The following is a 27,027-nucleotide window of genomic DNA, read 5'->3' on the forward strand; positions in this document are numbered from 1 at the left end:
GACTCCTCCACAGAAGACGGGATGGTATTGGCAGTCTCTAATAGGCTGATTGCCAGGCAGATAAGAGGCATTCTGGCCTGAAGGAAAAATATGTGCAAATGCGCTGAGGTATAAAGAGTGTGGTACGCTCACATACTGCTGAGCAGGTCTGTAAGCTCTTGTGCAGGGCACCTGTGGGCAGCAATTAGAGCAGAGGCCGGGATGGTGGAAGAGAGTAGGGGCAGAGCACTAAAGACCAAGTCTGCTAGGCTAAAGAGTTGCCTACAGGGAGTGAAGAGCTATCAGAGGTATTTAAGCAAGCAGTGATTCCTAACAGAACACCAAGCCTGAAACGCCAAAGAAAACTCTGATCTTTAGTTGCCAGTTTGGCTCTTTGAATGGGTATAAATGCCTAAAGTCTACAGCTGGCCGTGTATATGCCCACGTGAAATTTGCTGGCCAACTAGTGTTCACTAACAGCAGAGCATGCCTTTGTCCTAGGGCCACATCTCTACTGCCGTTGTCATTTTAACATCTGAGATTTGTCTATATGGGCTGTAAGCAGATAAGTATAGAATTGCAACCCCTTATAGATAATCATTCACTGTTGCTCCATGATACTAATTAGAAAACTGAATGTCTAACATTGAGTATCAAATGCTGTGTTAACATGGACATCCTTCTCCAGGCTGCACTGGGAAAAATGCTTTGGATATCTCAACAAATCTCTAGGCAATTCAAGGAAAAAAGCCCTTGTCTGGCAGGGAAGACCTGAAAAATCGCCCTGGTTAACAGAAAATCTGCTGTGTGGTCTTAGGCAAGCCATTAAATCTCTCTGGGTTTCAATTTCTTCCTCTGTAAAAGGAAGGAGGTAGGTGAGCAAAAAATTCCATACCCATTATAGGTCAATGCTTAAAGAAGCAATGAGGGCCGGGCGGGGTGGCTCAAGCCTGTAATCCCAGCACTTTGGGAGGCGGAGATGGGCAGATCACGAGGTCAGGAGATTGAGATCATCCTGGCTAACACGGTGAAACCCCGTCTCTACTAAAAAATACAAAAAAAACTAGCCAGGCGAGGTGGCAGGCGCCTGTAGTCCCAGCTACTCGGGAGGCTGAGGCAGGAGAATGGCGTAAACCCGGGAGGCGGAGCTTGCAGTGAGCTGAGATCCGGCCACTGCACTCCAGCCTGGGTGACAGAGAGACTCTGTCTCAAAAAAAAAAAAAAAAAAAAAGAAGCAATGAGGAAGGGGGTGTGTCGGCTGGTCGGCTGGTCGACCACGCAGAGAACTCTTCAAGGCTGATGTTATCTTGGTGAATGACCCTAATCTAGGCCTAGCTTTTGGCCTTTCAGGTTTTTGACCTTCCTAATGTCCAGAGAGGTGTAGACATTCTGCGATGGTTCTGACCTAACCATTTATCAACCTCTCTGCATACACTTATGAATTGACTATTAAAATCAGAACACCCATATCCGCTATACAGGTACTACTTCCAGACCCTTCCTGTTATTAAGAATCCCAGGAAGCTGAATTAGGCATCAGAAGGTTATTCGGTGAGCATGGACTTAAAATAAAGGGAAATGAGCAGCCACTGAGAGAAATTTCATCCCGGCAGTGGTGAGTCAGCCAAACTAGCCCTGCTTGCCACAAAGGATCCTATTCTGGTGACCAAATCTAGATTCAGCATCTTTATCTGAATACAGTACTAGTTTTGCTTCACTAACTTTTCACTTTCCATTTCACTGCTGGCCACTTATTTATTATATTGGTGTTTTTTTTTTTTTTGGAGACAGAGTCTCACTCTGTTGCCCAGGCTGGAGTGCAGTGGCGCAAACGTGGTTCACTACAACCTCCGCCTCCTGGGTTCAAGCGATTCTCCTGCCTCAGCCTCCCAAGTAGCTAGGATTACAGGCACCTGCCACCACGCCCGGCTAATTTTTGTACTTTTTTTTTTTTTTTTTTTTTTTTAGTAGAGACAAGGTTTCACCATGTTGGCCAGGCTAGTCTCCTGACCTCAAATGATCTGCCCACCTTGGCCTACCAAAGTGCTGGGATTACAGATGTGAGCCACTGCACTCGGCCTTATATTGGTTTTCAAACTAAGTTTTAATTGAAAAAATAACTACTTCTTTAGATATGTGCAACAATCACCAATTCACATATTATTCAGCCCTGGCAGACATTTGTCTCTCTAGTAACTAATAACAAAGAGCAAATATTCATGAGTGCTCTGTGAATTGTGTTCCCAGTGCTACACACACTTTTATTCACAGTAACACTGTCAGGGTAGGTTGTAAGGAGGTAGGTAGTAACTTTGTATCTCCATTTATTTCCTTCCTTCCTTCCTTCCTTTCTTCCTTCCTTCCTTCCTTCCTCCCTTCCCCCCTCCCTCCCTCCCTCATTCCTTCCTTGTTTCTTTCTTTTTTTTTTGAGACGGAATCTCGCTCTACTGGAGTGCAGTGGCGCGATCTCAGCACACTGCAGCCTCCACCTCCCAGGTTCAAGCTATTCTCCTGCCTTAGTCTCCCAAGTAGCTGGGATTACAAATGCCTGCCACCGTGCCTGGCTAATTTTTGTAATTTTAGTAGAGACAGGCTTTCACCATGTTGGCCAGGCTGGTCTCAAACTCCTGACATCAGGTGATCCACCCACCTTGGCCTCCCAAAGTGCTGGTGGGAGCCACCGCGCCCAGCCTCCATATATATACATTTTTGAGATGGAGTCTCACTCTGTCTCCCAGGCTGGAGCGCAGTGGCGCGATCTCAGCTCACTACAAGCTCCGCCTCCCGGGTTCACGCCATTCTCCTGCCTCAGCCTCCCTAGTAGCTGGGACTACAGGCACCCGCCACCATGCCCGGCTAATTTTTTTTGTATTTTTAGTAGAGACGGGGTTTCACTGTGTTAGCCAGGATGGTGTCGATCTTCTGACCTCATGATCCGCCTGCCTCAGCCTCCCAAAGTGCTGGGATTACAGGCGTGAGCCACTGCGCCTGCCGGCCTCCATAATTTTTTATTTTGTTTTATTTTATATTACGTTCATTTATTTATTGAGACAGAGTCTCGCTCTGTCTCCCAGGCTGAAGACTGAGTTCAGCTACTCTAGCTACCAAGTTCTCCAGGAAACTGCCAACCTATCCACCCCATTCCCCATCACAAATCACCTATAAGTAAAAGATACTATACAAGTATTCCATTTTTTCCACTCTATACTGAATGTATATCTTTGGTTAATGCCATCTTTCAAATATAAAATTTAAGAAAACAAAATGAAACAAAACAAACTTACGATTGGAATTGAAATTTTTCAGATTTCAGGGCAATTCATAATCAGTTTGGTAGCTAGAGTAGCTGAACTCATTCTTCCTCTCTTGCCCCACTCTCCGGAGGTTCTAGGGCTTGTTCCTGCCTGGATTGTAGCTACAGAGAAGTGCAGCTCAAGACCTACTGCAGGAAAGAGGGACTCCTGGGGTCAGCTTCTCTGGCTTCTACTCACTATGGGATAGCTCCTCTGAGGGCAAAAGATAAAGCTTTAACTTATCACCCTGACACTTGCAGGCAATTTTCTAAAACAACCCAATGTCCGGAACTGATTCCTTCTTGCCATTTACAGTAACTACAGCCACGGTGGCTGCTATAGGAAGGATGTGGGGAAGGGGAAGGGGAAGGGCAGGGAAAAGCCTGACTTACATCATATCTCTCGGCCACCTCTAGCAATTCATTCAACAAATATCCCTTCTATGCCAACAATATGCTCAGTGATGACACAATGAGGGGCAAAAACCCCATAGTCCATGATCAAATTGTTCTATTAGAGGTCTTAAGATATCATTAAGGAGATGATCACATGAATAAATGTGAGATTAAAACTATTTTTTTAAAAAAGCCTCAAAGGAAAGGTCTATGAAAACATAAAACAGGTACCTAACCTATTTTTCAGGGTGAGGAATTACTTCTGTATTTCTCTGAGCCATCCAAGTAAAGATCTAAATGATAAGCAAGAGTTAAGTGAAAAGAGAGTAAGGGGGCATTCCAGGCAGAGGGAGAAAAATGAACAAAGCCCTTGTCAGAAGAGAAGAGAGGCTGAAATGCAGGGAGCAGGAGGTTGTGGAGATGTGGAGAGAGGCCAGATTATGGAGGGCTCTACTGTAGGCCAAATTAAGGATTTTTTTTTTTTTTTTTTTTTTTTTTGAGATGGAACCCTCTGTCACAAGGCTGGAGTGCAGTGGTATGATCTAGGCTCACTGCAACCTCTGCCTCCCAGGTTCAAGTGATTCTCCTGCCTCAGCCTCCCAAGTAGCTGGGATTACAGGCACACTCCACCATGCCCAGTTAATTTTTGTATTTTTAGTAGAGACGGGGTTTTACCATGTTGGCCAGGATGGTCTTGATCTCTTGACCTTATGATCTGCCTGCCTCAGTCTCCCAAAGTGCTGGGATGATAGGTGTGAGCTACCGTGCCGGCCCAGTTAAGGTGGCAGGTGCCTGTAATCCCAGCTACTTGGGAGGCTGAGGCAGGAGAATTGCTTGAACCTGGGAGGCAGAAGTTGCAGTGAGCCGAAATTGTGCCATTGCACTCCAACCTGGGGAACAGAGTAAGACTCTATCTAAAACAAAACAAACAAAAAAATCACTCCTTCCAACTGTTCTACAGATAATAGATTGGGGGGTGCAGAGTGACTGTGGGAGATGAGGCTATTACAGACATCCAGGTGAGATTATGGTAGCTTGGAACAGGGTGGAGGTGGGAGAAATGGAAAGAAGTAAACCTACCAAAACATAATTCAGAGATAAAACTGATAGGCTTGGATATGCAGGATGAGAGAGAAGAGGTATCAAGGACTCCTAGGTTTCTGGCTTAGGCACTGGGTGGATGGTGGTGCCTCTCAATGACACACATGTTTCAATAGAAGAGGAGCCAGTTTCAGGAGGGAGAGAGTGAAAGTCCAGCAAAGTCTAGAGAAGAGAGTCTGAAGTGCCTGGAAGATATTCAAATGGACAAGCCAGGTTGATAGTACAATATATGGGTCTAGAGCTCAGTGGAAAGGTTTAGGCTGGAGACACTGATTTTAGGGTCATCAGTGTGTGGAGGACAATGGAAGCCATGAGTGTGTGTAAGACTGCCTAGGGAGAAAACAGCACGCCTGAAGGAATGGTATCATCTCAGAGCTGGACAAAGAAGGATAAGCAAACAGGTACTACCAGAGAGGTAAGAGAAAACCAGGACAGTACGGAATGTCACGAAAGCCAAGGGAAGAGAACATTTCAAGATTGACAGATACTAATAATAAATGCTAACATCTGTTAAGTCCCAGTCATGGCCAGGCATTATGCTCAGGACTTTGAATACATGATTGAATTTAATGTGCTTAACAACTTTTTGAGGTGAGAGCCATTTCCCTTTTCACAGACAAGGAAACTCTGGCAAAGAGTGGTTTAAGCAGCTGACTCATGGTCAGGTGGCTGGTAAGTGAAGCTGGCATTTAAGCCCAAGCAGCCTGACTCCAAACTCGATCCACTTTTCTCTAATACAACCCTTAGTGCAGTTTGGGAGGTCATATAAGATGAAGCCTGAAGAGTGGTCAGTGGACAGGCTGATGAGGCTGTTATTTGGAACATTACTAAAGGAATGTTGTTTCAGGGCAGAAACAGAATGGAAGCCAGGCTGGAGCCCATGGTTAGGAATGCTCCATGACATTCTCTATTTCCAGCTGTCTTAGGGAACCAGTTAAGAGACCAGGCCAGGCGCCGTGGCTCATACCTATAATCCCAACACTTTGGAGTTTGAGACCAGCCTGGGCAACAGAGCAAGACCCTGTCTCTACAAAAAAAAAAAAAAAAAAAAAAAAAAAAAAAAAAAAAATTAGCTGGGCATGGTAGTATGTACCTGTAGTCCGCTACTCAAGAGGATTGTTTAAGCCTGGGAGATTGAGGCTGTAGTAAGCTATCATCACGCCACTGCATTCCAGCCTGGGCAATAGAGCAAGATCTGTCTTAAAAATAAATAAACTAATTAGGCCGGGTGCAGTGGCTCATGCCTGTAATCCCAGCACTTTGGGAGGCTGAGGCAGGTGGATCACGAGGTCAGGAGATTGAGACCATCCTGGCTAACACGGTGAAACCCCGTCTCTACTAAAAATACAAAAAATTAGCCGAGCGTGGTGGCAGACACCTGTAGTCCCAGCTACTCGGGAGGCTGAGGCAGGAAAATGGTGTGAACCTGGGAGGCGGAGCTTGCAGTGAGCTGAGATCATGCCACTGCACTCCAGCCTGGGGACAGAGCAAGACTCCGTCTCAAAAAATAAATAAATAAATAAATAAATAAATAAATAAGCTAATTAATGAATTAATTAAGAGGCCAGGCTAGTATGCCAACCACATCCCCCACAGTGCCTTATTTGATGGCTTTTATATATAGCAAATGACACTTGATATATTTGGATAGTTAATATAAGATGCACAATGCTGCTATATGCTGCTGCTAATCCTTCATGTTAAACCATTCTAATGTTTTCAGAGTCCTTGATCATCACAACTACTCCATGAGATGGATTACTTTTATGACATTTTACAGATAAGAAACTGAGGCTCACGGGGGCTAAGGAACTTGCCCACAGTTACACAGTTAGCCTAGCTCAACTAAGACTCAAATCAGATTTTCTGTCTCCAAGTCTACTGTTTTTTTTTTTCCTGGGAGTCCTAGTGGAAAGCGGACTCTCTTGGGAGCCAGGGAGACCTGAGTTCAAGTATCAGCTGTGTGACCCTGGACAAGTTAATCCACCTTTCTGGGTCTTCCTGTTTTAGTATAAAATGGGGGTTGCAGTGGCCAGGCACAGTGGCTTACTCCCATAATCCCAGCACTTTGGGAGGCTGAGGCAGGAGGATCACTTGAGCTCAGGAGTTCAAGATCAGCCTAGGCAACATAGTGTTAATAAGACCTTGTCTCTACTTAAAATAAAAAAAATTGGCAAGGTGTGGTAGCACGCCTGTAGTCCGAGCTGCTTGCAAGGCTGAGGTGGGAGGATTGCTTGAGCTCAGGAGGTTGAGGCTGCAGTGAACTATGATTATACCAGTGCACTGTAGCCTGGACAACAGAGCAAGACCCTATCTCAAAAAAAGGTGGGGGTTGCAGGGTTACTTTGAGGACTGAATCAGATAATCTAAGTGTGGTTCTTAATACAACGTTTAATTAATATCAGTTATCTATCTCTGGCCTCACCTCTCTCCATTTTTCTACCCCTGCCTTCTATTGCAGCTTGAAGTGTCTATGAGTCCTTAGTTCTCTCTTCCCAAAGTAAAGAGCAGGATTAAGGCACATTCAAGGTCATACGCTGCTGCTACATCCTAGGAGTACCACTCTGTGGTCAGGCTGGAGTCTCTTGTGGGGGCAGAGGAAGACCCAGATGTCTGCCCTTCCTTCCTCTGTCACGCAGGCCCCAGCCCCCTGTCCAATAGCCAGCCTTAATGATCTACTGGCTGCCTATTTCCTAAAACATAAACTGGACAAATGAGTAAACACCTTCCGGAGAAGGCCACAGCCAGAATCAAAGGTTTAGGCTAGTAAGTGTGGCAGCAACATCAACAGCACAACAGCAGATGGCAGGGTTGCTCCACTGACTCTACATCAGGAGCCTGAGACCCAGAAGAAAGTTAATAGCACTTTTGTTGACATTTTAGAGTCTATGAAGCCTTTGAACTAATACCCTTCAGTGTTATCTGACACTACCAGTGTGTAGCAGGCAGGGTGAGGGCTTTTTACCCCATATTATAGAAGAGGTAACTGAGCTTCAGTGAGGTTAAGAAATATGCTTGTATTCAAGAATGCCAAGACTCTTGTAGGCAAGGAGTAAGAATGCCTGAGTTCAAATCCCAGCTATGCTACCTGTTAGCTCTGTGACTTTAAGCAAGTAACCTCCATTTCCCTATTCTTGAAGTAGGTAAGACTAGTACATTTTATTGAGTCATTGTAAGGATTAAATGTGCTATGCATGTCATATGCTTAGGAGGGTGTCTGGCACAGAGTACTCAATAAATGGTACCTATTACTGTAATTATGACTCTACCAGGCTTGCTTGTCTGGCACAGAGTACTCAATAAATGGTACCTATTACTGTAATTATGACTCTACCAGGCTTGCTTAGATGGGGATGAGGGAGAGTAAATGAATGTGGCTTTCAGCATCACAGAAAGTACCCTGCTGTCAGCCAGCACATTACAACACAGTCTTTGGTTGCTACGTATGTTATTTCTTCACTGGCCTTCCTGGAGTCACTAAATTTAGCGGAAACAGTCTGTTGCCTGATGCAGTGACCACAGTCTTCTATCTGCATTAGCCCTTTTCCAGGGTACAGGTATTAGTAAACACTTCTCAAAAGTGAAAGCTCAAATAGTCTTGTGTTTGCGATCCTGAGAAAGGAGGTCCTGAAAGTTCCCAGGAGCCTTAAGAGCGGTGGATTTTCCTTCTGATAATGCTGTTAGGAACCAGGTCAAGCAATACAGACCGAGGCTGGGACCACCAAGACTAATAGGGGTAGCTTTTCTTCCCTCCTCCTAAGCCAAACACCTTTGATCAGGGTGAAGGGACGATCATCAGAAAAGTTGTCAAGGTCCTTTGGTTTGCTAACATGCCAAGAGGCTAGGTCACCATTCACAGCTCCACACTTTAACCTCAGCCACAAATGACATGCTCTCTGGCTACTCTCCTGGCCTCCCCTAAGGAGAGAGAGCCAGGTCCAGAGAACGTCAGAAAGGATTGCCCCACATATAGCATTAATGGCACTGCTCAAGGAAAGGAAAGAGAGGTACTCAGAGTTTTAAAAAAGGCCTGTTGGGTTGGTCTGAGTACAATGGTGTTTACAAGTAATTGATCACTACCAGTTACAGATTTCTTTGTTCCTCTTCCACTCCCACAATTTCACTTCGCTAGCCTAAAAAAAAAAAAAAAAAGAAACAAAAGAAAAAAAGGAAAAAAATAAAGAGGCCTGTTGGGAAGGCTTGGGAGGACTGGTCAGCCATGTGTCCAGGAGATCCACAGATCCTGGCCAGCCACCTAATCACACCAGCACAATTACTGACAGAGCTACTTTCAGTTTTGTCACTGGCCTCCATTGTACAATCCCAGGTTCTAGCTTTAAGCAGCTTCCTGTTGTCCTGGGCACCTGAGGGTCTGTCAGAAGGTTAACAGAGGTAGGATTATGGATGTGGCTGCAGACAGGAGAATGGGATAATGTAAGGGGGAGATGAAGAGAGGAGTTTAGGGTGGACCCCAGCAATTTCTCCACTCAATATCCAGCCCCACCCCGTGACAAGGAAAACAAAGGTATTGGGGGAAGGGGAGAAGAAAAGTCACTTCCTTTATTGTAACTGTAGCCCAGCTGGGTAAGAGCAAGGCTGGAAGGGGGCCATGAAGAATGAATTTCTCTGAGTAGCACAGAGGGAGAGTCCTGCTCCCAGCAGGCCTGCACTACTCAGGTACTCTAAATTCATCAGAGAAACACTGGTAAGCTGGTGTGTAAGACCATTCAGGTTGATGCCCCTTGTTCCTCAAAACCCAAGTTATCTCTGGGGTCAGACAAATACAATCCTTCCTAGACCTGAAGATTTTCCTCCAACTGGGGCAAAAGTCAAATTAGATCCAAAAGACAGTCACTCTTCTCAGGGCAAATTACCAGGCTCTATCTGAGGGTGCCATGCCATCCAGTGTGAATTTACCAGGGGAAAGCTCAGAAGTCAGGAGATGTGCTCCTTCAGTACAGCTAGATTAGAGTCTCTGTCCTCAAGGTAAACCTGCAACTAGGAGACAGAACCTAGATACTCTTGTTTCCTCCACGGGAATGATATTTGGCTTGATTGTGTCAGGGCAGTTCAAAGTTGCCCTTAATCCCTGGGGCTCCACATCAGATAACCAATGAACGTGTAATAAGAGAAATGGATACATGTAGGTGTATATAGACACATACTCACAGCATAATATAAAGCCACAGTTAATGATTATTAAGGGTTTTTTTTTTTTTCCATTTGTTTTGAGACGGGGGTCTCACTTTGTCCCCCAGGCTGGAGTACAGTGGCATGATCACGGCTCATTACAGCCTTGATATCCTGGGCTCAGGTAATCATCCCTCCTCAGCCTCCCAAGTAGCTGGGACTAAAGGTACATGCCATCACGCCTGGCTAATATTTTTGTGTTTTTTATAGAGGTGGAGTTTTGCCATGTTGGCCAGGCTGGTCTCAAACTCCTGGGCTTAAGCGATCCTTCTGCCTTGGCCTCCCAAAGTGTTAGGATTACAGGCATAAGCCACCATGTCTGGCCCTATTAAGGGTTTTCTATATGTCAGATACTATGCTAGTCACTTTGTATAGGTTATCACATTTAATCCTCACTAACAACCACGTGGCATGAGTAATATTCTTATCCTCATTTTACAGATTGGTGCCTGAAGCTCAGGGAAGTCACTTAAGGCTAGTTAATAAATTGCAAAGTCAGGATTTAAAACCATAGTCTCATTCCATAGCCTGTACTCTTGGTTGCTTTTTTTTTTTTTTTTTTGAGACGGAGTTTCCCTCTTGTTGCCCAGGCTAGAGTGTAATGGCACAATCTCGGCTCACCGCAACCTCCGCTTCCTGAATTCAAGCGATTCTCCTGCCTCGGCTTCCCAAGTAGCTGGGATTACCACCATGCCAAGCTGATTTTTTCTGTATTTAGTAGAGATGGGGTTTCACATGTTGGTCAGGCTGGTCTCGAACTCCTGACCTCAGGTGCTCCACCTGCCTTGGCCTCCCAAAGTGCTGGGATTACAGGCATGAGCCACCACGCCTGGCCTGCCTGTACTCTTATTTACCATGCTAACATATCTTACTTCCTCTTTATGTGTCTGTGTACATGTTTATCTTTCTTTCTGTCTCTGTCTTTCTCTCTCTCTCTCTCTCTCTCACACACACACACACACACACACACACGCATGCACAGAGCTAACAAGCTAGCATCCGACTAGACCTACAAATAACCCAAGACTTCAGTTCTAAGACCAGCTCTTGTCATCCATGGCCTAGGCAACCCTGAGCAAGTCTTTTTGGTTTCAGACCTGTCGTCTATGATATAAATGGGTTACACCATATAGTAGGTGGTTTCTTCTAGTTCTGAAGTTTTTTAGCTCTAGAAGAATCCAGAAATTCCAAAGATTAACTTGCTCTACCCTGTCCTACTTATTTGGGATAGAAAATATTCATATACATAGGAAAACAGCAAAAACATATATGAACATATGGGTTACATGCCAAGGCAAGACCCAATCTGTGAATTCATTGGGCTTTGATGTTACTTATTAGTCTCAGCTATAAAATGAAAGGGCCAGTCAAAGGCTTTAACTATAAGGTCCCTTACAGCTCTGACACTCTCTGCTCCTATCATACTAAATGGAACAGAAAAGACAGAACCAACTTCCCTGGGAGTAAAAGGGGCAAGAACCAAGGCAATAAGATCCACAGAAAAGACTTGAGAGCTCTGAGTCATAGCTGAAAGGAAAGGATAATAATGCTGGTTCCTCTCCAACTCTTCCAGAGGCCAGATGTCTCCAGGCCAATCCCGTACATGGTTCCCAGGGAAAAGGCAAGTGTTGAAAGGTCAACTCAATTACTTGGTATAAGCACAGGGATGCTTTACAACAAGAGCTATGTGCGGGAGTTGGAATCTACAACACAAGGTGCCTGTCTAGTCTATCTCACTCTGTGCTCTTATATCTCAGATATAAGTCTATCTTATATCTGTGCTCATGTGATATAAGCACAGCCCCACCACTTCAGACCTTGGGGGCCAGGCATGCCCATTCAGCCTCTGGAGTGGACCGCTCTTCTTTCCACCAACAAATTGCAACTATTTTACGTTGTGAATAATACAAAGACAAGTTCCCACTCTTGAGGATTCCAATTTGATGGGAGGAAAGAATAACCATTCACTGGGTATCTACCATGTACTGGGTACACTGCATGTATTATTTCATTCAATCTCAACAAGATTATTACCATTCATTTTCCAGATGAGGAAACTGAGCCTCAGACAGCAGGAACAAATCTGATTTGAAGTCTGTATAATTTTAAAGAAACTGAGCTGCCTACAAAAATAATGTAGCTATAGGCAGGGCACGGTGGCTCATGCCTGTAATCCCAGCACTTTGGGAGGCCGAGGTAGGTGGTTCACCTGAGGCCAGGAGTTCAAGACCAGCCTGGCCAACAAGGTGAAACCCTGTCTCTACTAAAAATACAAAACTTTGCTGGGTGTGGTGGCAGGTGCCTGTAGTCTCACCCACACAGGGGGCTGAGGCAGGAGAATTGCTTGAACTCAGGAGGCAGAGGTTGCAATGAGCCGAGATCGCACCACTGCACTCCAGCCTGGGCGACAGAGCAAGATTCTGTCTCAATAATAATAATAATAACAATAATGTAGCTATAATAAAGCTAGTAACAAAAAGTAGGAACCTAGGGAGGCATTCTGTGGTGAGGAAGAGCTGGCTCAGCCAACCACATTAAAAACAACTCTTGGCTGGGCGCAGTGGTTCACGCCTGTAATTCCAGCACTTTGGGAGGCCGAGGTGGGTGGACCATTTTGAGGTCAGGAGTTCAAGACCAGGCTGACCAACATGTTGAAACCTCATCTCTACTAAAATACAAAAATTAGCTGGGCATGGTGGCAGGCGCCTGTAATCTCAGCTACTTGGGAAGCTGAGGCAGAAGAATCACTTGAACCCAGGAGGCGGAGGCTGCAGTGAGCCAAGATCGCACCACTGCACTCCAGCCTGGGCAACAGTGAGACTCCCTCTAATAAAATAAAATGAAATAAAATAAAATAAGAATAAAAACAACTCTTGAAGTACCTGCATAATCTGTAGTGCAGCCACAGGAAAGTTACTCTTCCTGGGCCTCCGCTTCCTCACCCATAAAGTGAAGGATATGGGACAACCCTGGAAAGGGCTGCTCTCATCCCCCCACCCTGCCTCCAGCTGGCCCATTTGTGGCTCTTCCAATTTAACCTGGGTTCAGGGGGGCCACACTTGAGGTTTGGTCATGAGCTCTTCCTTGGTACATTCCTTTCCCCACCCTAAGATTGAGATTCTCAACTCAGAAGCTTGCTTCTCTGTTTTCCACCAGAACACGAAATAGTGCTTGGCCCATAGTACACTGGTAAAGACAGGAAGATACGCCCACCTACCGGAAGCAAGAGCCGTGCCAGGTTTCGTTGACAGTCCTGTACCATATCTGGCTTGGAGCAATGTGGTCCCCACAGCCTGGACACCTCCAGACATCTTCACCTGCACACAAAACCAAGAGGTTGAGAGGCCCAAAGCAGTAGGAGGCAAAGGGACAGGGTTCCTACCATGTAGAATAAGAGCATCTCATTTGAATTAATAGCATCTAATTTGAAAGGGTTAGGCCAATGCTCTGCTAGATGCACAGTTTCTGCCTCCACAAGATCTCTGGTAAGCACTTGTCCAACCTCTGCTCATCTCTCCAGGGACAAGGAACTCATGACCTCAAAAGTAGTCTCATTCCATTTTCTAAAAATGGTTCTGATTATCCTTTTTTCTACAGAAACAAAACTTGCCTTTTTCTAGAACTTTCAGCCTTTGCTTATAGCTCTGAGAAGAAACAAACACAATCTCCTTCTTTTCAGTGTCAGCCCTTCCTATGACTATTCCCAGCCAACAGCCAGAAACTTCTCCTCTCTGGGTTAAACACGTTACTGCCTTTTCCTATACCTCAAAAGCCCTGTTTTTTCAGATTTTTCCATCACCTAGTCCCAGGGCTCATTTATTCAACCAACATCATTGGTCCTCTAGATCAGCAGTCCCCAACCTTTTTGGCACCAGGCGCCAGTCTCATGGAAGACAATTTTTTCACGGACCCGAGGCTGGGGGTTGGGGGACACGGGAGATGATTTTGGTATCAAATTGTTCCAACTCAGATCATCAGCCATTAGTGAGATTCTCATACAGAGCATGCAACCCAGATCCCTTGCATGTTCAGTTCACAATAGGGTTCACACTCCTATGAGAATCTAATGCCACCACTGATCTGACAGGAGGCGGAGCTCAGGCAGCAATGCTCACTGGCCCGCCGCTCACCTCCTGCTGTGCAGCCTGGTTCCCAACAGGCCACAAACCAGTACCAGTTGGCGGTCCAGGGGCTGGAGACCCCTGTTCTCTTAGATACAAAGCTCTTTGTACGTTGGAGGCTGTTAGATTACATAATCTCTGCTCCTTAAGAAGGAAATCCCCTGGAAAAGAACTGCTCTTTCATACTGTTCATTTTTCACTTGGATGTTATTTCAGAGATAGAATCAAAATACTATTTTAGTTCAGAAAAAGAAAAGTAATGGGTATAAAAGGGAAAGAACATTTAATGAATGCCTCATATATGTCAAGAACTCTGCTAGGTGCTTTCATAGACCTAACCTCATTTAATTCTCAAAATAATCCTGTGAGACAGGTATTATTATATTCACTTAATGGATATGAAAATTAAAACTTGTGGCGGAGGGCAGGGTTGACTGGCTAAGTGGTAGATCTAGCATTCAAACTCAGGTCTGGCTCATTCTAAAGCTTCTGTTCTTTCCATTCTACCGTGTCAACTCTTGTTCACTCCAATGAGGGGAACCAGGAAAGTCTTTGTAGAGGAAGCTGACACTTGAGCTGAGCCTTGCAAGCTAGGGAAGACTTACCTACCACTGGCTGAGAAAGGAGGGTGAAGGGTTGTGCGAGTTGAGAGACCAGCATAGACAAAAGCACAGTCGGTCCATGTACCTTCAAAAAAGAGAGGCCCCAAACAAAATACAATACTCCTGGTATGGCTCAGATGACAACTTCTTGAAATAAAGAGGACAGCTGAGATCAAGCTGTGGTACCTGACTCAGCCCTAGAAAGCAGGACAAGGTTGTTACAAGACTCCCTTGTGTGCTCTGTGTATGCAGCTTTGTTCTCTCTGGGTAACTCCAGACTGCCACAGGCACAGTGACAGTCACCGAACCCTGTTTCACAGGCACAGGGGCCATGAATAGACAAAGCACAGCTCCCGGCACTTCAAGACTGCTCAACATCATTCTGGAGCGGCCAATGTATACAGTTGTCCTCCTTGTTCCCCAGAGAAGAGTTAAACAAGCTGGCAAGAGGCCTTAAAATACCACCTCAACCTACCCATTCCTCTCTTTTCATGCCTCAGTAATGGGATAAATATATGCCCATCACTCATTCTTCCTGGGTCTAAAATCCTCAGACTCCTTGTCAAGAGGGGCCTTTTTGGTTTTTGGGTGGCAGTGGTCAGAAAGTATGCCATCACTCTCACAAACTCCAAGGTAGAAAGTCTGAGAGACTCATTCAAACCAATCCCAGGTTGGGTTACAGACAGCAGGCAAGAAATGAGTTAGTGAGAGATTTTAATGAACACAAACATCCAAACGAATCTTCCAAGTTTTAGAAATATTTTTGGAACTCTTACATGTAAGAGCTTTCAGGGTCAGTTTATGAGCTGCATGCCCCACCTCCAGCAAATCCCATTATTTTAGAGCCACACCTTGTTTCTTGTTTTTACTTTTTAACCCAAAAGCAATAGTCTCTAACCTGACCACCCACTTACTCAACAATTCAATCTCTTGGCTCTAAATGACTTCTATTTCCAAAATTCAAACAAGATCAGGACTTTCCACTATGAGGATATTCAAGATAACTTGTTATTGCCACACCCTCCAGAGCTTGCCCTGCTTTCTCCAGTCTTGGGAAACTCAAAGACATTCAGTTAACACTTACTTTAGTACCTGCTCTGGGTTAAGCATGAAAGACCCAAAAATCAAGACCCTCTACTCTCTCCTCTCATATCCACCTGGTTTCACTTTCCAAATGTCTCTCTAGTCCTTCCCCCCTGTCCTTCACCCCAGCCCTACTTCAGATCTTTGGCTTCTTTTCCCTATCTACTGTACTCGTAGCTGGCTCATCCACACTGCAAGCTATCTCAGCTCCAGGTTAGACTCCCCAGTGTCCACTGAACACAGGCTGGGCTACTCAGTATGACACGCCTGTTCTGGATCCCATTCCATCTTACTTCTTAGAAGAAGTGCACTTTTAGTTATCTTTACAGCACCCCTCTCCCTCACTGGTTCCTCATTATCATTTAAGTAAGTTCAAGTCACTGCCATCAAAGAGTACACTGCTGGTACTCTTGCTTCAGCAGCACATACATTAAAATTGGACTGAGACAGGAAGGTTAGCATGGCCCCTGCGCAAGGATGACATGCAAACTCCTGAAGTGTTCTACATGTTAAATCTAATTTAAAAAAAACCAAACCTCTGGATCCCATTTTCTCCTCTAGCTACCACACTTGTTTCTCCCCTTCACAGCCACACGTATGAAAAAGTTGTCTTGGGAGGCCGAGGTGGGTGGATCATTTGAGGTCAGGAGTTTGAGACCAGCCTGGCCAACATGGTAAAACCCCACCTCTACTAAAACTACAAAAATTAGCCAGGTAAGGTGGTGCGCGCCTGTAGTCCCAGCTACTCAGGAAGCTGAGATTGCAGAAAGAATCACTTGAACCCAGGAGGTGGAGGTTGCAGTAATCTCGCCACTGCACTCCAGCCTGGGCGACAGAGCGAGACTCTGTCTCAAAAATAAATAAATAAATAAAAGAGGCCGGGCGTGGTGGCTCACACCTGTAATCCCAGTACTTTGGGGGGCCAAGGTGGGCGGATCACCTGAGGTCGGGAGTTTGAGACCAGCCATGACCAACATGGAGAAACCCCATCTCTACTAAAAATACAAAATTAGCCAGGCATGGTGGTGCATGCCTGTAATCCCGGCTACTGGGGAGGCTGAGGCAGGAGAATGGCTTGAACCTGGGAGGCAGAGGTTGCAGTGAGCTGAGATCTTGCTATTGCACTCCAGCCTGGGCAATAAGAGCAAAACTCCGACTCAAAAAAAAAAAAAAAAAGAAAAAAGTTGTCTACACATCACTGCCCTCATTTCCTCACTTCCCACTTTCTGCATAATGCACTGCAATCTGGCTTCCACCCCCACCATTTCTCTGAAACTGTCGCACCGAGGTCAACAGCAACAGTAACTGCTTATTGCTAAATTCAATAGACCCGCTTCAGTCATTCTTTCAGCAAATATTTATTGCATGCCAACTATGCATCTGACACTGTTTTGGGGAAAGAGGAGCAAACAAGAGGGAGATTTAACACAAAGCAAATATTAAACAATAATATAATTATTTATTGAGGGCCGGGCACAGTAGCTCATGCCTGTAATCCTAGCACTTTGGGAGGCCGAGGCAGGTGGATCACAAGGTCAGGAGTTCGAGACCAGCCTGGCCAATATGGTGAAACCCTGTCTCTACTACAAATACAAAAATTAGCCAGGCATGGTGGTGGCCGCCTGTAGTCCCAGCTACTCGGAAGGCTGAGGCAAGATAATTGCTTGAACCCAGGAGGCAGAGGTTGCAGTGAGCCAAGATCATGCCACTGCACTCCAGCCTGGGCGACAGAGCAAGATGCTGTCTCAAAAAAAATTAATAATTATTATTATTATTTATTTATAATTGGGGCAAGTGGTACAAAGATATCAAGTTCATAACTAGGAAAACAAGGGCAGGCAAAGTATTCCTTGAGGAAGTAATTTCCAAGCTGAGCTCTAAAGGATAAATACAAATTAACTAGGCAAAAAAGGGGGAAGGAAGTTGATAACACTGGGGGACATGTGTGAATGCCCTGGAGCAGGAACAAAAACTTCTCACACATCATTAAAGTTGGCTATTGCTACCTCCAAAAGACTAGCAAACCATGTCTGGCCCCTGGTCTGCTACAATCCTTAAATAAACAATTACTGAAAGAGCAAATGGTCCTTACAATGTGGTCCCAAAGGACCCTTCTCTCTCACCATTCCTCACAAAAGAAGGCTCTAGTTACATGTTGACCTATTTTCTATTCCTGCCACCTTTATTCATGTACTTGCATCCTGACATTCACATCTCAAGTTATTCTTTATGTATAAGACAGCTTCTCTATCTTTTCCCTTAATCAAATTTCTTTTTTTTTTTGAGATGGAGTTTTGCTTTTGTTGCCCAGGCTGGAGTGCCATGGTGCGATCTCAGCTCATCACAACCTCCGCGTCCCGGCTTCAAGTGATTCTCCTGCGTCAGCCTCCTGAGTATAGCTGGGATTACAGGCATGCACCACCACACCCAGCTAATTTTGTATTTTTAGTAGAGATGGAGTTTCTCCATGTTGGTCAGGCTGGTGTCAAACTCCCAACCTCAGGTGGTCTGCCCGCCTCGGCCTCCCAAAGTGCTGGGATTATAGGCATGAGCCACCGCTCCCGGTCCCTGAATCAAATTTCTATCCTTTCTTTAAAGTTCCCTAAAATCAGGCATGTTTGTTTCATTTTGTCTTTACCTATTTTACATAATTTGTTATTTAATTACAGTTCATTGCATGTTTCTGTCTCCTTCAGTCCCTCTATCTCCACTCTCCTCCCCCATACCCCATTCAGAGAACTAAGGTGCAGGAATTGTATCTTTATTATGTTCTTATCTCCAGGGCCTAACCTTGGGCCTGGTACAAAACAGACATTCCTTTGTGTGGTGAACCCAACTGAAAATTTGGATTCAACTGCCAGCTATAAAAGCAATTTCCAAAGATAAGCTCCAAAGGTCAGCACAGATGATTCCACTGGAATAACTGTCCTGGCTCCCAGATTACCTATGAGTAGTCTCATGTGGATAAACCTGGCCTCAGTTTGCCTATTATGCATTCACACTGCTTTTCTGTTAGAAAGTACCTGAGCAAAGATATTCACCCAAAGCACACAGCCTCCTAAGCCCAGACCCTCCTTAAGAGAACACTTTTGGACTCTTTAGCTCTCTTACAGTCTTAAAATTCATTGATCTAATTATCTTACCACCTTTATTCTAGGAAATGTAAAAGAAATGTAATACTGCAGTGCAAAGTCTTAGGGATTTCTGTGAAGCCTAGTGGAGGACCAATCCAAAGTCCAGTCAGCTTGGGAAGTTCTTCCTTAGAAAAATATCTCATTGTACCAGGCTGTTCATTCTCTCCCTCTAGTGTTTACCTCTCATATTTGCAGACTTATCAACAGTGGCTACTGATTATTAAGAGTTCAGAAAAGGAGTTTGATTAAGTAAATGTTCACAGCACCCTCAAACAATAAAGGACCTTATTAGGTGCTTAAAAAACAGAAAACTGTTTTCAGTTATTACTGGAATTTGTTGCTTTTAGTAAGTGTAACTGTGCAACATAAGGTGAGCATTGCAACAAATGGCTCATTATAGAGGTTCTCACCTTTAAGACCTTTTCAGTCTTGGTATAAAATACATTCACTTTACATTCACTTTATGTATGCTTCTCTCTCTCAACTTAATTAGCAATGTGGCCCTCAAACAATCTGTGAATCCACTGGGGCAGGCACAAAAAAAAAAGAAGAAAAATAGAGTTGCCTAACCATCACAAAGCTATTGAAAGATGGCCCAGCAGGGACTCAAACCCATGCTCAGAGACTACCACGCCAGTCATATCTTTAATACCCTATGCAGCCTCAGACAAGTCGAAACTTGCTCAAGAACACACAGCTCTTCAGTGGAAGGGCTTGGCCTGGTATCCCCGCACAGAGCCAATGCAGTCCCCACAATGTTCACCTTAAACTTGGTCTAAAAGCTTGGTTTCTGCAAATGAGTCCTTTTTAGGCTTTAAAATGGTGAGAAATCCTCAAGTACTGAGAGCTCATGAGACTCTGATGCCTAGCTTAAATCAACATCCTATCCTTTCATTTAAAAAATCTTTGAAGCTTCTCATGTTCCACCAGACAATGAGAACCAGGAACAAAACTCAGCCAGTTCAGTGCAGCATAAAACAAGTGTGGTAACCACTGGGCCCCTTGGGAACTGGTGGGTCAGGTGTATAAATCCCACTTGTTCTGGGACAAAGCAGAAAGCAGAAGGGCAGGGCAGCAGTTGCTGGGGAATAGCCAAGAGAAAAAGATCACATTTTAATGAAGTGACTATCAAAAGGACTAACAGTAATGATTAACATTCCTCTAGATACTCTCCCTGTAACCCAAAGGGTTTTCTTCCTCACGAGCTTACCAAATTTTACCAAAAGGAGTGTCTCAGGAAAAAAAAAAGATTAGATGATTTTTAAAAGAGCTTGCGAGCTTCTCTAAACCTTATTGTTCTTTTACAAAAGGAGGGATAAAGTGATTTCTTCCAGCTCTGAGAGACTGACACCAAACCAAGGGCCTCTCCTTTTTCAGGTTAAGGCACAGACACAGGTATCTCAGAAAGTTTCCTTCTTGCTGTTATTCTCTTCTTCCCTTCTTTAGTTTATTTGGAAAAATTTGTGAGGGGTAATATATGTGTGTTTGAAACCTGGATCTGTCACTGTTTGCCTCGGTGTCCTTGGGCAAATTATTTGACCTCTCTGAGCTTGTCTCCTAATCTTTAAAAAGAGGATAATACCACCTACTTTACAGGATTACCAAGTGGATTAATAGAAATAATGTAATAGATGTGAAAATATCTCCCATGGTGCCAGGCACTTAGTTGGACCGATTTGTGAGTAACTTCTCTTCCTTCCTGCATGTGTATCTAGGAAGTTGGCGGGGGAAAAGGTTAAGCTGAATATAGAAAATTCTAAAATCTGAAGGGAAGGTTTTCAAAACAAACTCAGCAAATTTTTTTCTATGTGCCCATGTGCAAGGCACAGACTAGGACAGGAATTACTGGGGCCCTTGGTGAATACTCATGGGGTGTGAAGGACATGGATATATACAGAAATAACATGTCAGAGAGGGACAAACCAGGTACTACAGGCAAGGCAAGCTCAGTACAGTAACAGAATACACTGCAGAGTGACAAATGAAACAGATGGTTCTTATGGCTTTCAGGCCACCCAGGCTGTAACTTCCAACCAGAAGTTCACTTAACTGTGAATGAGTAGGCATTTTCTTATCTACGGAGGGCCTATAAAAAAATCTTTATCAGAGAACTGGTTAACTAATTGATATATTCTCATATAGCAGTTCTCTCCCAGTTGTCAATGATAGGGGAAAAAAAATACTCTGTGCCAGGCAATGTCCTAAGCACTTTGCAAGTATGAACTAACTGAATACAAAGATCCCATGAGACCAGGACTAGTCTTGAAGAACTATTACTGTTCTCATTTTACGGAAGAGGAAACTGAAATACTCAGCTAGTAAGTGTTTGAGCTGGGATTAGACCATAGGTCTAGTCTCCAAAGCCTGTCATTTTTTTTGAAACGGAGTCTCGCTGTCACTCAGGCTGGAGTGCAGTGGTGCTCACTGCAACCTCCACCTCCCGGGTTCAAGCAATTCTCTGCCTCAGCCTCCCAAGTAGCTGGGATTACAGGTACCTGCCACCATGCCTGGCTGATTTTTGTATTTTTAGTAGATACTGGGTTTCACCATCTTGGCCAGACTGCTCTTGAACTCCTGACCTCGTGATCCATCCGCCTCAGCCTCCCAAAGTGTTGGGATTACAGGCATGAGCCACTACATCCAGATCAAAGCCTGTCTTTAACTACATTTTAGACTTTCTTTCCTGGACAAAACAAATTACAGGCAGAAAGACATGATAAAAAAGAATTCCAGGGTGAATGTTCAATGAACACTTTAATGAAACCAGGCATTGGTTTCATGTTCTAGTTAATATTCAATGTAAACTAATAGGTAAAATAGTCTAATTCTTTCTACTACATAAAGATAGATCAAGGATGAGAAAGAAGGTAGACTTGTAAGAGGCTGCTACAGTTTTAGGTCCTCTCACTGAAATAAGATGTGTGACGGTGGGCCCTATTAGCCCCACTCAAAGTTACAGTAACAAGAAGCCACCCCTGTGCTGGGAATCAGCTCAGCCTCCAGAAGATGCAGAAAATCCACCATGAATGTGGAAAACCTAATACAGCCCCTTGATCATGATAGATTTTTATTTAGTTTTGAAATCTTGTAGTCATTTTGGACCCTATCCTGGTCTATCACATATCCAGGCCCATCCAAGTCACCCTGGCCTGCCTATGTCAGGAGGCATCTTTTATTGGTTGGTGCCTTCTTCATTCCTGCCCTAAGACCTCGTCTCAGGGCCCACTGTACCCACCTCCAGATTGGTGGCCCTGTGCCCACATCATGACTGTTCCTTTCTCTAAACCTATGGTGTCTACTGTAGACTAGAAACTTCCAAAATCCTCAACCTGGCACTAAACCCTCTAGTCTGGTTGCACCCACCTTCTCAGCTGTACCTTCCATTTCCTATGAATCTTCCACCTCCCAATCCTTGCCTCTACCACATGTATTTGCCACCCTTTATGAAGACCTGAAACTTGCCTTCTTTTGTCTCCTACTCCCAAAGTTTCTTCCCTACTAAGATATCATCTTCCCCACCTTCTTTAAGTCTATTTAAGATTTCTAAAATCTTAAACCACTTCAAGAAGTATTCCCTAACCAAAACTGATGGCCACCCTGGATGCCCTGCTATTCTTTAAACATGCCAAATGCATTCCCTGACAACTCACTTCTCCTATCCCCTTATCCTACTTCACTTATCTTCAATGGATTTATCCCTGAATATGATGTTCATATATTTACTTGCTGTCTATCTCTTCCCACCAGAACATACACTACATGATGGAAGGGATTTGGTCTATCTTGTTCCTTGCTGTATCCCTAGGGGCCAAAAGTGTTTGGCACATAGCAGGAACTCAGTTGTGGAATAAATATATGAAGAGAATTCTCCCTCACCTTTGAAATTCTATGATGTTATCATATGCAGGCCTTATAACAGCTTGTCTTATCAATTTTTTTCTTTTTTTTTAAGAGACGAGACCTTGCTATGTAGCCCAGGCTGGAGTGTGGTGGCTTTTCACAGGTGCAATCCCACTACTGATCAGCATGGGACTTTTGTTTTTTGCCTTAATTACCTTAACCAGACAGTAAGTTTCTCAAAGGCACAAACTATATATAACTCATTTCCACAAATACTTATTAAGGTTTTACCATGTGCCAGACCCCGTATGTCTTAAGCAGCCTGGAAAAATTGGAAAGAACACTGAAGAACTCCTACCTTGGTTCTGGCTCTACCACTAGTTGAGTGACCCTGGACAACTCCATTTTCTTCCCTGAGCCTCAGTTTCTTCATATGTAAAACAAGGAGACTACATTATCTCAAAACCTCTCCTGGCTCTAACACCTGTTAAAATTTATAAGAGGTAAAACTTGGTCCTGCCCAGTGCCACAGACATCACAGGCACTCAGTAAATATTTGATTTCTTTGTTGTTGATTCTCCGGTTACACAAGGAATCTGAGGTGTCTCAGAACATGGTTTGGATGGAGTAACAAGTGAAAGTTTAAGTCCCACTTCCTTCTCAGACTCCGTAGTCAATTTCATTCTGCTATTTGTGCTACAGAGAGGAGGAAGCACTAAACTTGAAGTTGGAAAATATGAACTCTGACTACCACCACTTATTTAGCTATGGAACCTTGCCATTTCTGGGCCTTAGTCTCCTCATCTATAAAAAAGCCACACTTGGCCGGGTGCAGTGGCTCACACCTGTAATCCTAGCACTTTGAGAGGCCGAGAGGGGTGGATCACAAGGTCAGGAGATCGAGACCATCCTGGCTAACACGGTGAAACCCTGTCTCTACTAAAAATACAAAAAAATAGCCGGGCGCAGTAGTGGGCGCCTGTAGTCCCAGCTACTCGGGAGGCTGAGGCAGGAGAATGGCGTGAACCCGGGAGGCGGAGCTTGCAGTGAGCCGAGATCGTGCTACTGCACTCCAGCCTGGGTGACAGAGCAAGACTCCGTCTCAAAAAAAAAAAAAAAAATAAATAAATAAAAAGCCACACTTGGCTGGGCGCAGTGGCTCACGCCGGTAATCCTAGCACTTTGGGAGGCCAAGGTGGGTGGACTGCCTGAGCTCAGGAGTTTGAGACCAGCCTGGGCAACATGGTGAGAACCAGTCTCTACTAAAAATACAAAAAATTAGCTGGGCGAGGTAGCGCTTCCCTGTAGTCCCAGATACTCAGGAGGCTGAGGCAGAAGAATCACTTAAAGCCGGGAGGTGGAGGGTACAGTGAGTCTGGATCACACCACTGTACTCCAGCATGGGCAACAGAGTGAGACTCTGCCTCCCCACCCCCCACAAAAAAAGCAAAAAACCATATTGACCTCACAGCTCGAAGGCTCAAAGGCACTACATGCCTTCCTACCCTAGGGCCTTTTTATGCTGTTTCCTCTGCCTGGAATGTTCTGTGAGCTTTTTTTGCCAGACTAACTTTTACTTATCTCCAGGGGTCAGCATAAACTTGCAGTTTTAAGAAAAGTATTCCCTTCAAAAAAAAAAAAAAAAGTAGAAGATGGGCATGGTGGTTTATGCCTGTAATCCCAGCACTTTGGGAGGCTGAGACAGGAGGATGGCTTGAAACTAGGAATTCAAGACCACCATGGGCAACATAGTGAGACCCTGTCTCTACCAAAACAGAAAAATAGAGAATACCCCTCACCCCTGGTGCACTCTTACAGCACTTATCTCAGTTGTTTACCTCAACTATTATTTATTGCAATTGTTAACATTTATTGCAATTGTTATAATTATTTATTGTCCATTTTTAGGATTATAAGCACCACAAAGCCAAGAACTATGTCACCATTGTACTCTTCAGCATTTAGCTAAGAAGAATCCAACAAATATTCTTTGAATGAAAGAATGCATAAATTAGTGCATCTAGAGGCTTTATGCCTCTAGACTCTACTGTACTGTGAAACCTTTCACAAATTTCTAAGAAACAGGGTTCAAGACAGGCAACCTATATTACACAGCTGTTAGAAAAAGTTACTGGAAATCGGCCGGGCACGGTGGCTCACACCTGTAATCCCAGCACTTTGGGAGGCGGAAGTGGGCAGATCACAAGGTCATCAGGAGTTCAAGACCGGCCTGGTCAATATGGTGAAACCCCATCTCTACTAAAAATACGAAAACAATTAGCCGGGCGTGGTGGCAGGCCCCTGTTGTCCCAGCTACTCGGGAGGCTGAGGTAGGAGAATCGCTTGAACCCGGAAGGCAGAGGTTGCAGTGAGCCGAGATTGTGCCACTGCACCCCAGCCTGGGCGACAGAGCAAGACTTCGACTCAAAAAAAAAAAAAAAAAAAAAAAAAGTTACTGGAGATCATTTGAGTTGAGGAATTTTGTAAGCTTAAAAAAAAATCTTTTTTAAGAGACAAGGCTTTGTTTTTAAAAGATGAGGTCTCGCTATATAGCCCAAGCCGGTCTCGAACTCCTGGACTCAAGCGATCCTCCTGCCCTGCCCTCCCAAAGTGCTGGGATTACAGGAAAATTTTTTTAGGCATTTCCACCCCCAGCCCTCTCCAGAAGTCTATTATCACCAATGAGGAGAAAATCCCATGCTCCCTTGGTGAGGAAGTGACCCACTGGTAGCCCAGTCCTTGTATTCAGGATGAAGGAAGTGACTGTCCACAGACGGAAAGCCAGGAAGCAGGGGGCAGATAGCCAGCCCCCCTCCACCTCAATGGCCTCTTGCCTCCTCTCCAAAGCTTCTGGACGCTGACCCTGGTGGACCCAGAGGCTGGGCCACCCACACAGGTGGCTGGGAAACATAGGAGACAGAAGGTTCCTGCTGCTGGGGGAACAGATGGGAAAGGCAGGAAGCTGCAGGGTGGTGTGTGAGGTGACGGGGAGGAGACGGCAGGCGCAGCTAACCCAACTCTGAAGTTACCCTTCACCTTTAAGATAACTCTTCCTTCCAGGAGGTGTTTGGCCGCATCCCTCTAGTCTTTAAGTCTAGAGAGGCCAAGGGAGCTTCCGCGGGAGGACTCAGAACCCCAGGCGGTCTACTTTCCTCACCTGTAGCAGAGATCTTTGAGCCCCAAAAAGAATGGTCCGATCTCTCCTTACCCTTAGTCCTATCCTAAACCTCAAGGGGCTCCATACTCCCCTATATTCTGCAAAGAGCTCCCAGCCCCGGGGAAATCCCAGGCACCAAGATGCCCGCGAGAAGCCTTGGGTCCTGGCAGGGAAGTCACATCCTCCTTCATTTCCCTCAGAAAACCCAGAACCCCGGGTAACTCTCCTAATTGTCCTGAACCCTAGAGAATCCTGTACTCCTCAAATTCCACAGAGCTTCCACTCTAAGTGAACCCCATGCTTTACAACTTCCTTAAAAAGGCTTTAATTTGGGAGTCTGCGGCCGCCAGGTTCCTCCAAAAAGCTGGATTCCTGGCAGAGCCAGAATCTCTTCCTCCCGGGGACTTCAACTCGCGGGAAGCCGCCCAACCCGTCTGCCCCTCCGAGCCCTCTGTCTCCAGGATGCCCTGCCTCCCCATTCCCAGAGTCCCACCCTCCAAATGCCTGGGGAGCGCTGTGCCCACCCCGCCTCCCAGCTCTTCTGAGGAGCTGGAACCCACGAGGATCCAACCAGCCCGAAACACCCGAGACCGCCAGTTTCCCTCAGGCGCCATGGACCTGGGCTTCGGAGATAACAGCGGGACAGGGCGGAGCAGCCCTTCCTTACCCGCCAGCGCGGACATGGTCCCGGGAGCGCGGAAATGGGGAGGAAGAGGCGGGGGACACAGCAACTCCCCTCAGCTCTCTACAGCTCCCTTCTGCTCCTGCCGCCGCCGCCTCAGGCGCGGGAGGACCACAGCCCCAGGCGCGAACGGGATGCACTGCCTACGGCGCCCCGGGAGGACCAAACCACACCTGGCACAGGGGACTGCCCGCCGAGGCCCCGCCCCGCCGCTCTCAGGCCCCGCCCCCAGGCTCTGGCTCTGGCTCTGTAGCGGCCCTGGCGCCCCCTAGCGCGAGCGGTGTACCCTCGAGGTGCTCCGGCTGGTAAGGTTGATTCTGCGTGGGCCAGAAGGCTCAACACGGATCTAGTCCGCACCCATCTAGTCGCCTTCATTTTACAGATAGGGAAAGTTAAGGATCAGAGGCCAAGTTCAACTACCTCGAAATGGCTTCGCTCATTAGGAGGAGA

General features: G+C 45.4%; 1 protein-coding gene and 1 non-coding gene across 2 annotated transcripts in view; one reads left to right on the forward strand and one right to left on the reverse strand.

The window, feature by feature from the left end:
• LIMK2 (LIM domain kinase 2) overlaps positions 1-26,794 on the reverse strand; it is a 68,740-nt gene extending 41,946 nt beyond the window's left edge. Inside the window, exons 1-2 of the mRNA XM_050806722.1 lie at positions 26,563-26,794; positions 13,176-13,275 (exon numbers count right to left, since the gene is read on the reverse strand). Coding sequence (XP_050662679.1) covers positions 13,176-13,275; positions 26,563-26,578 — 116 coding nt within the window. The 5' untranslated portion in view covers positions 26,579-26,794. The remainder of the gene's footprint in view (positions 1-13,175; positions 13,276-26,562) is intronic.
• Positions 16,169-16,276, forward strand: LOC126929878 (U6 spliceosomal RNA). Its single transcript, XR_007717317.1, has one exon. It is a non-coding gene; the product is annotated as a U6 spliceosomal RNA (small nuclear RNA).
• Positions 26,795-27,027: the final 233 nt, after the last annotated feature.

This window comes from Macaca thibetana, chromosome 10, assembly GCF_024542745.1.
Source record: "Macaca thibetana thibetana isolate TM-01 chromosome 10, ASM2454274v1, whole genome shotgun sequence".
NCBI lineage: Eukaryota > Metazoa > Chordata > Mammalia > Primates > Cercopithecidae > Macaca > Macaca thibetana.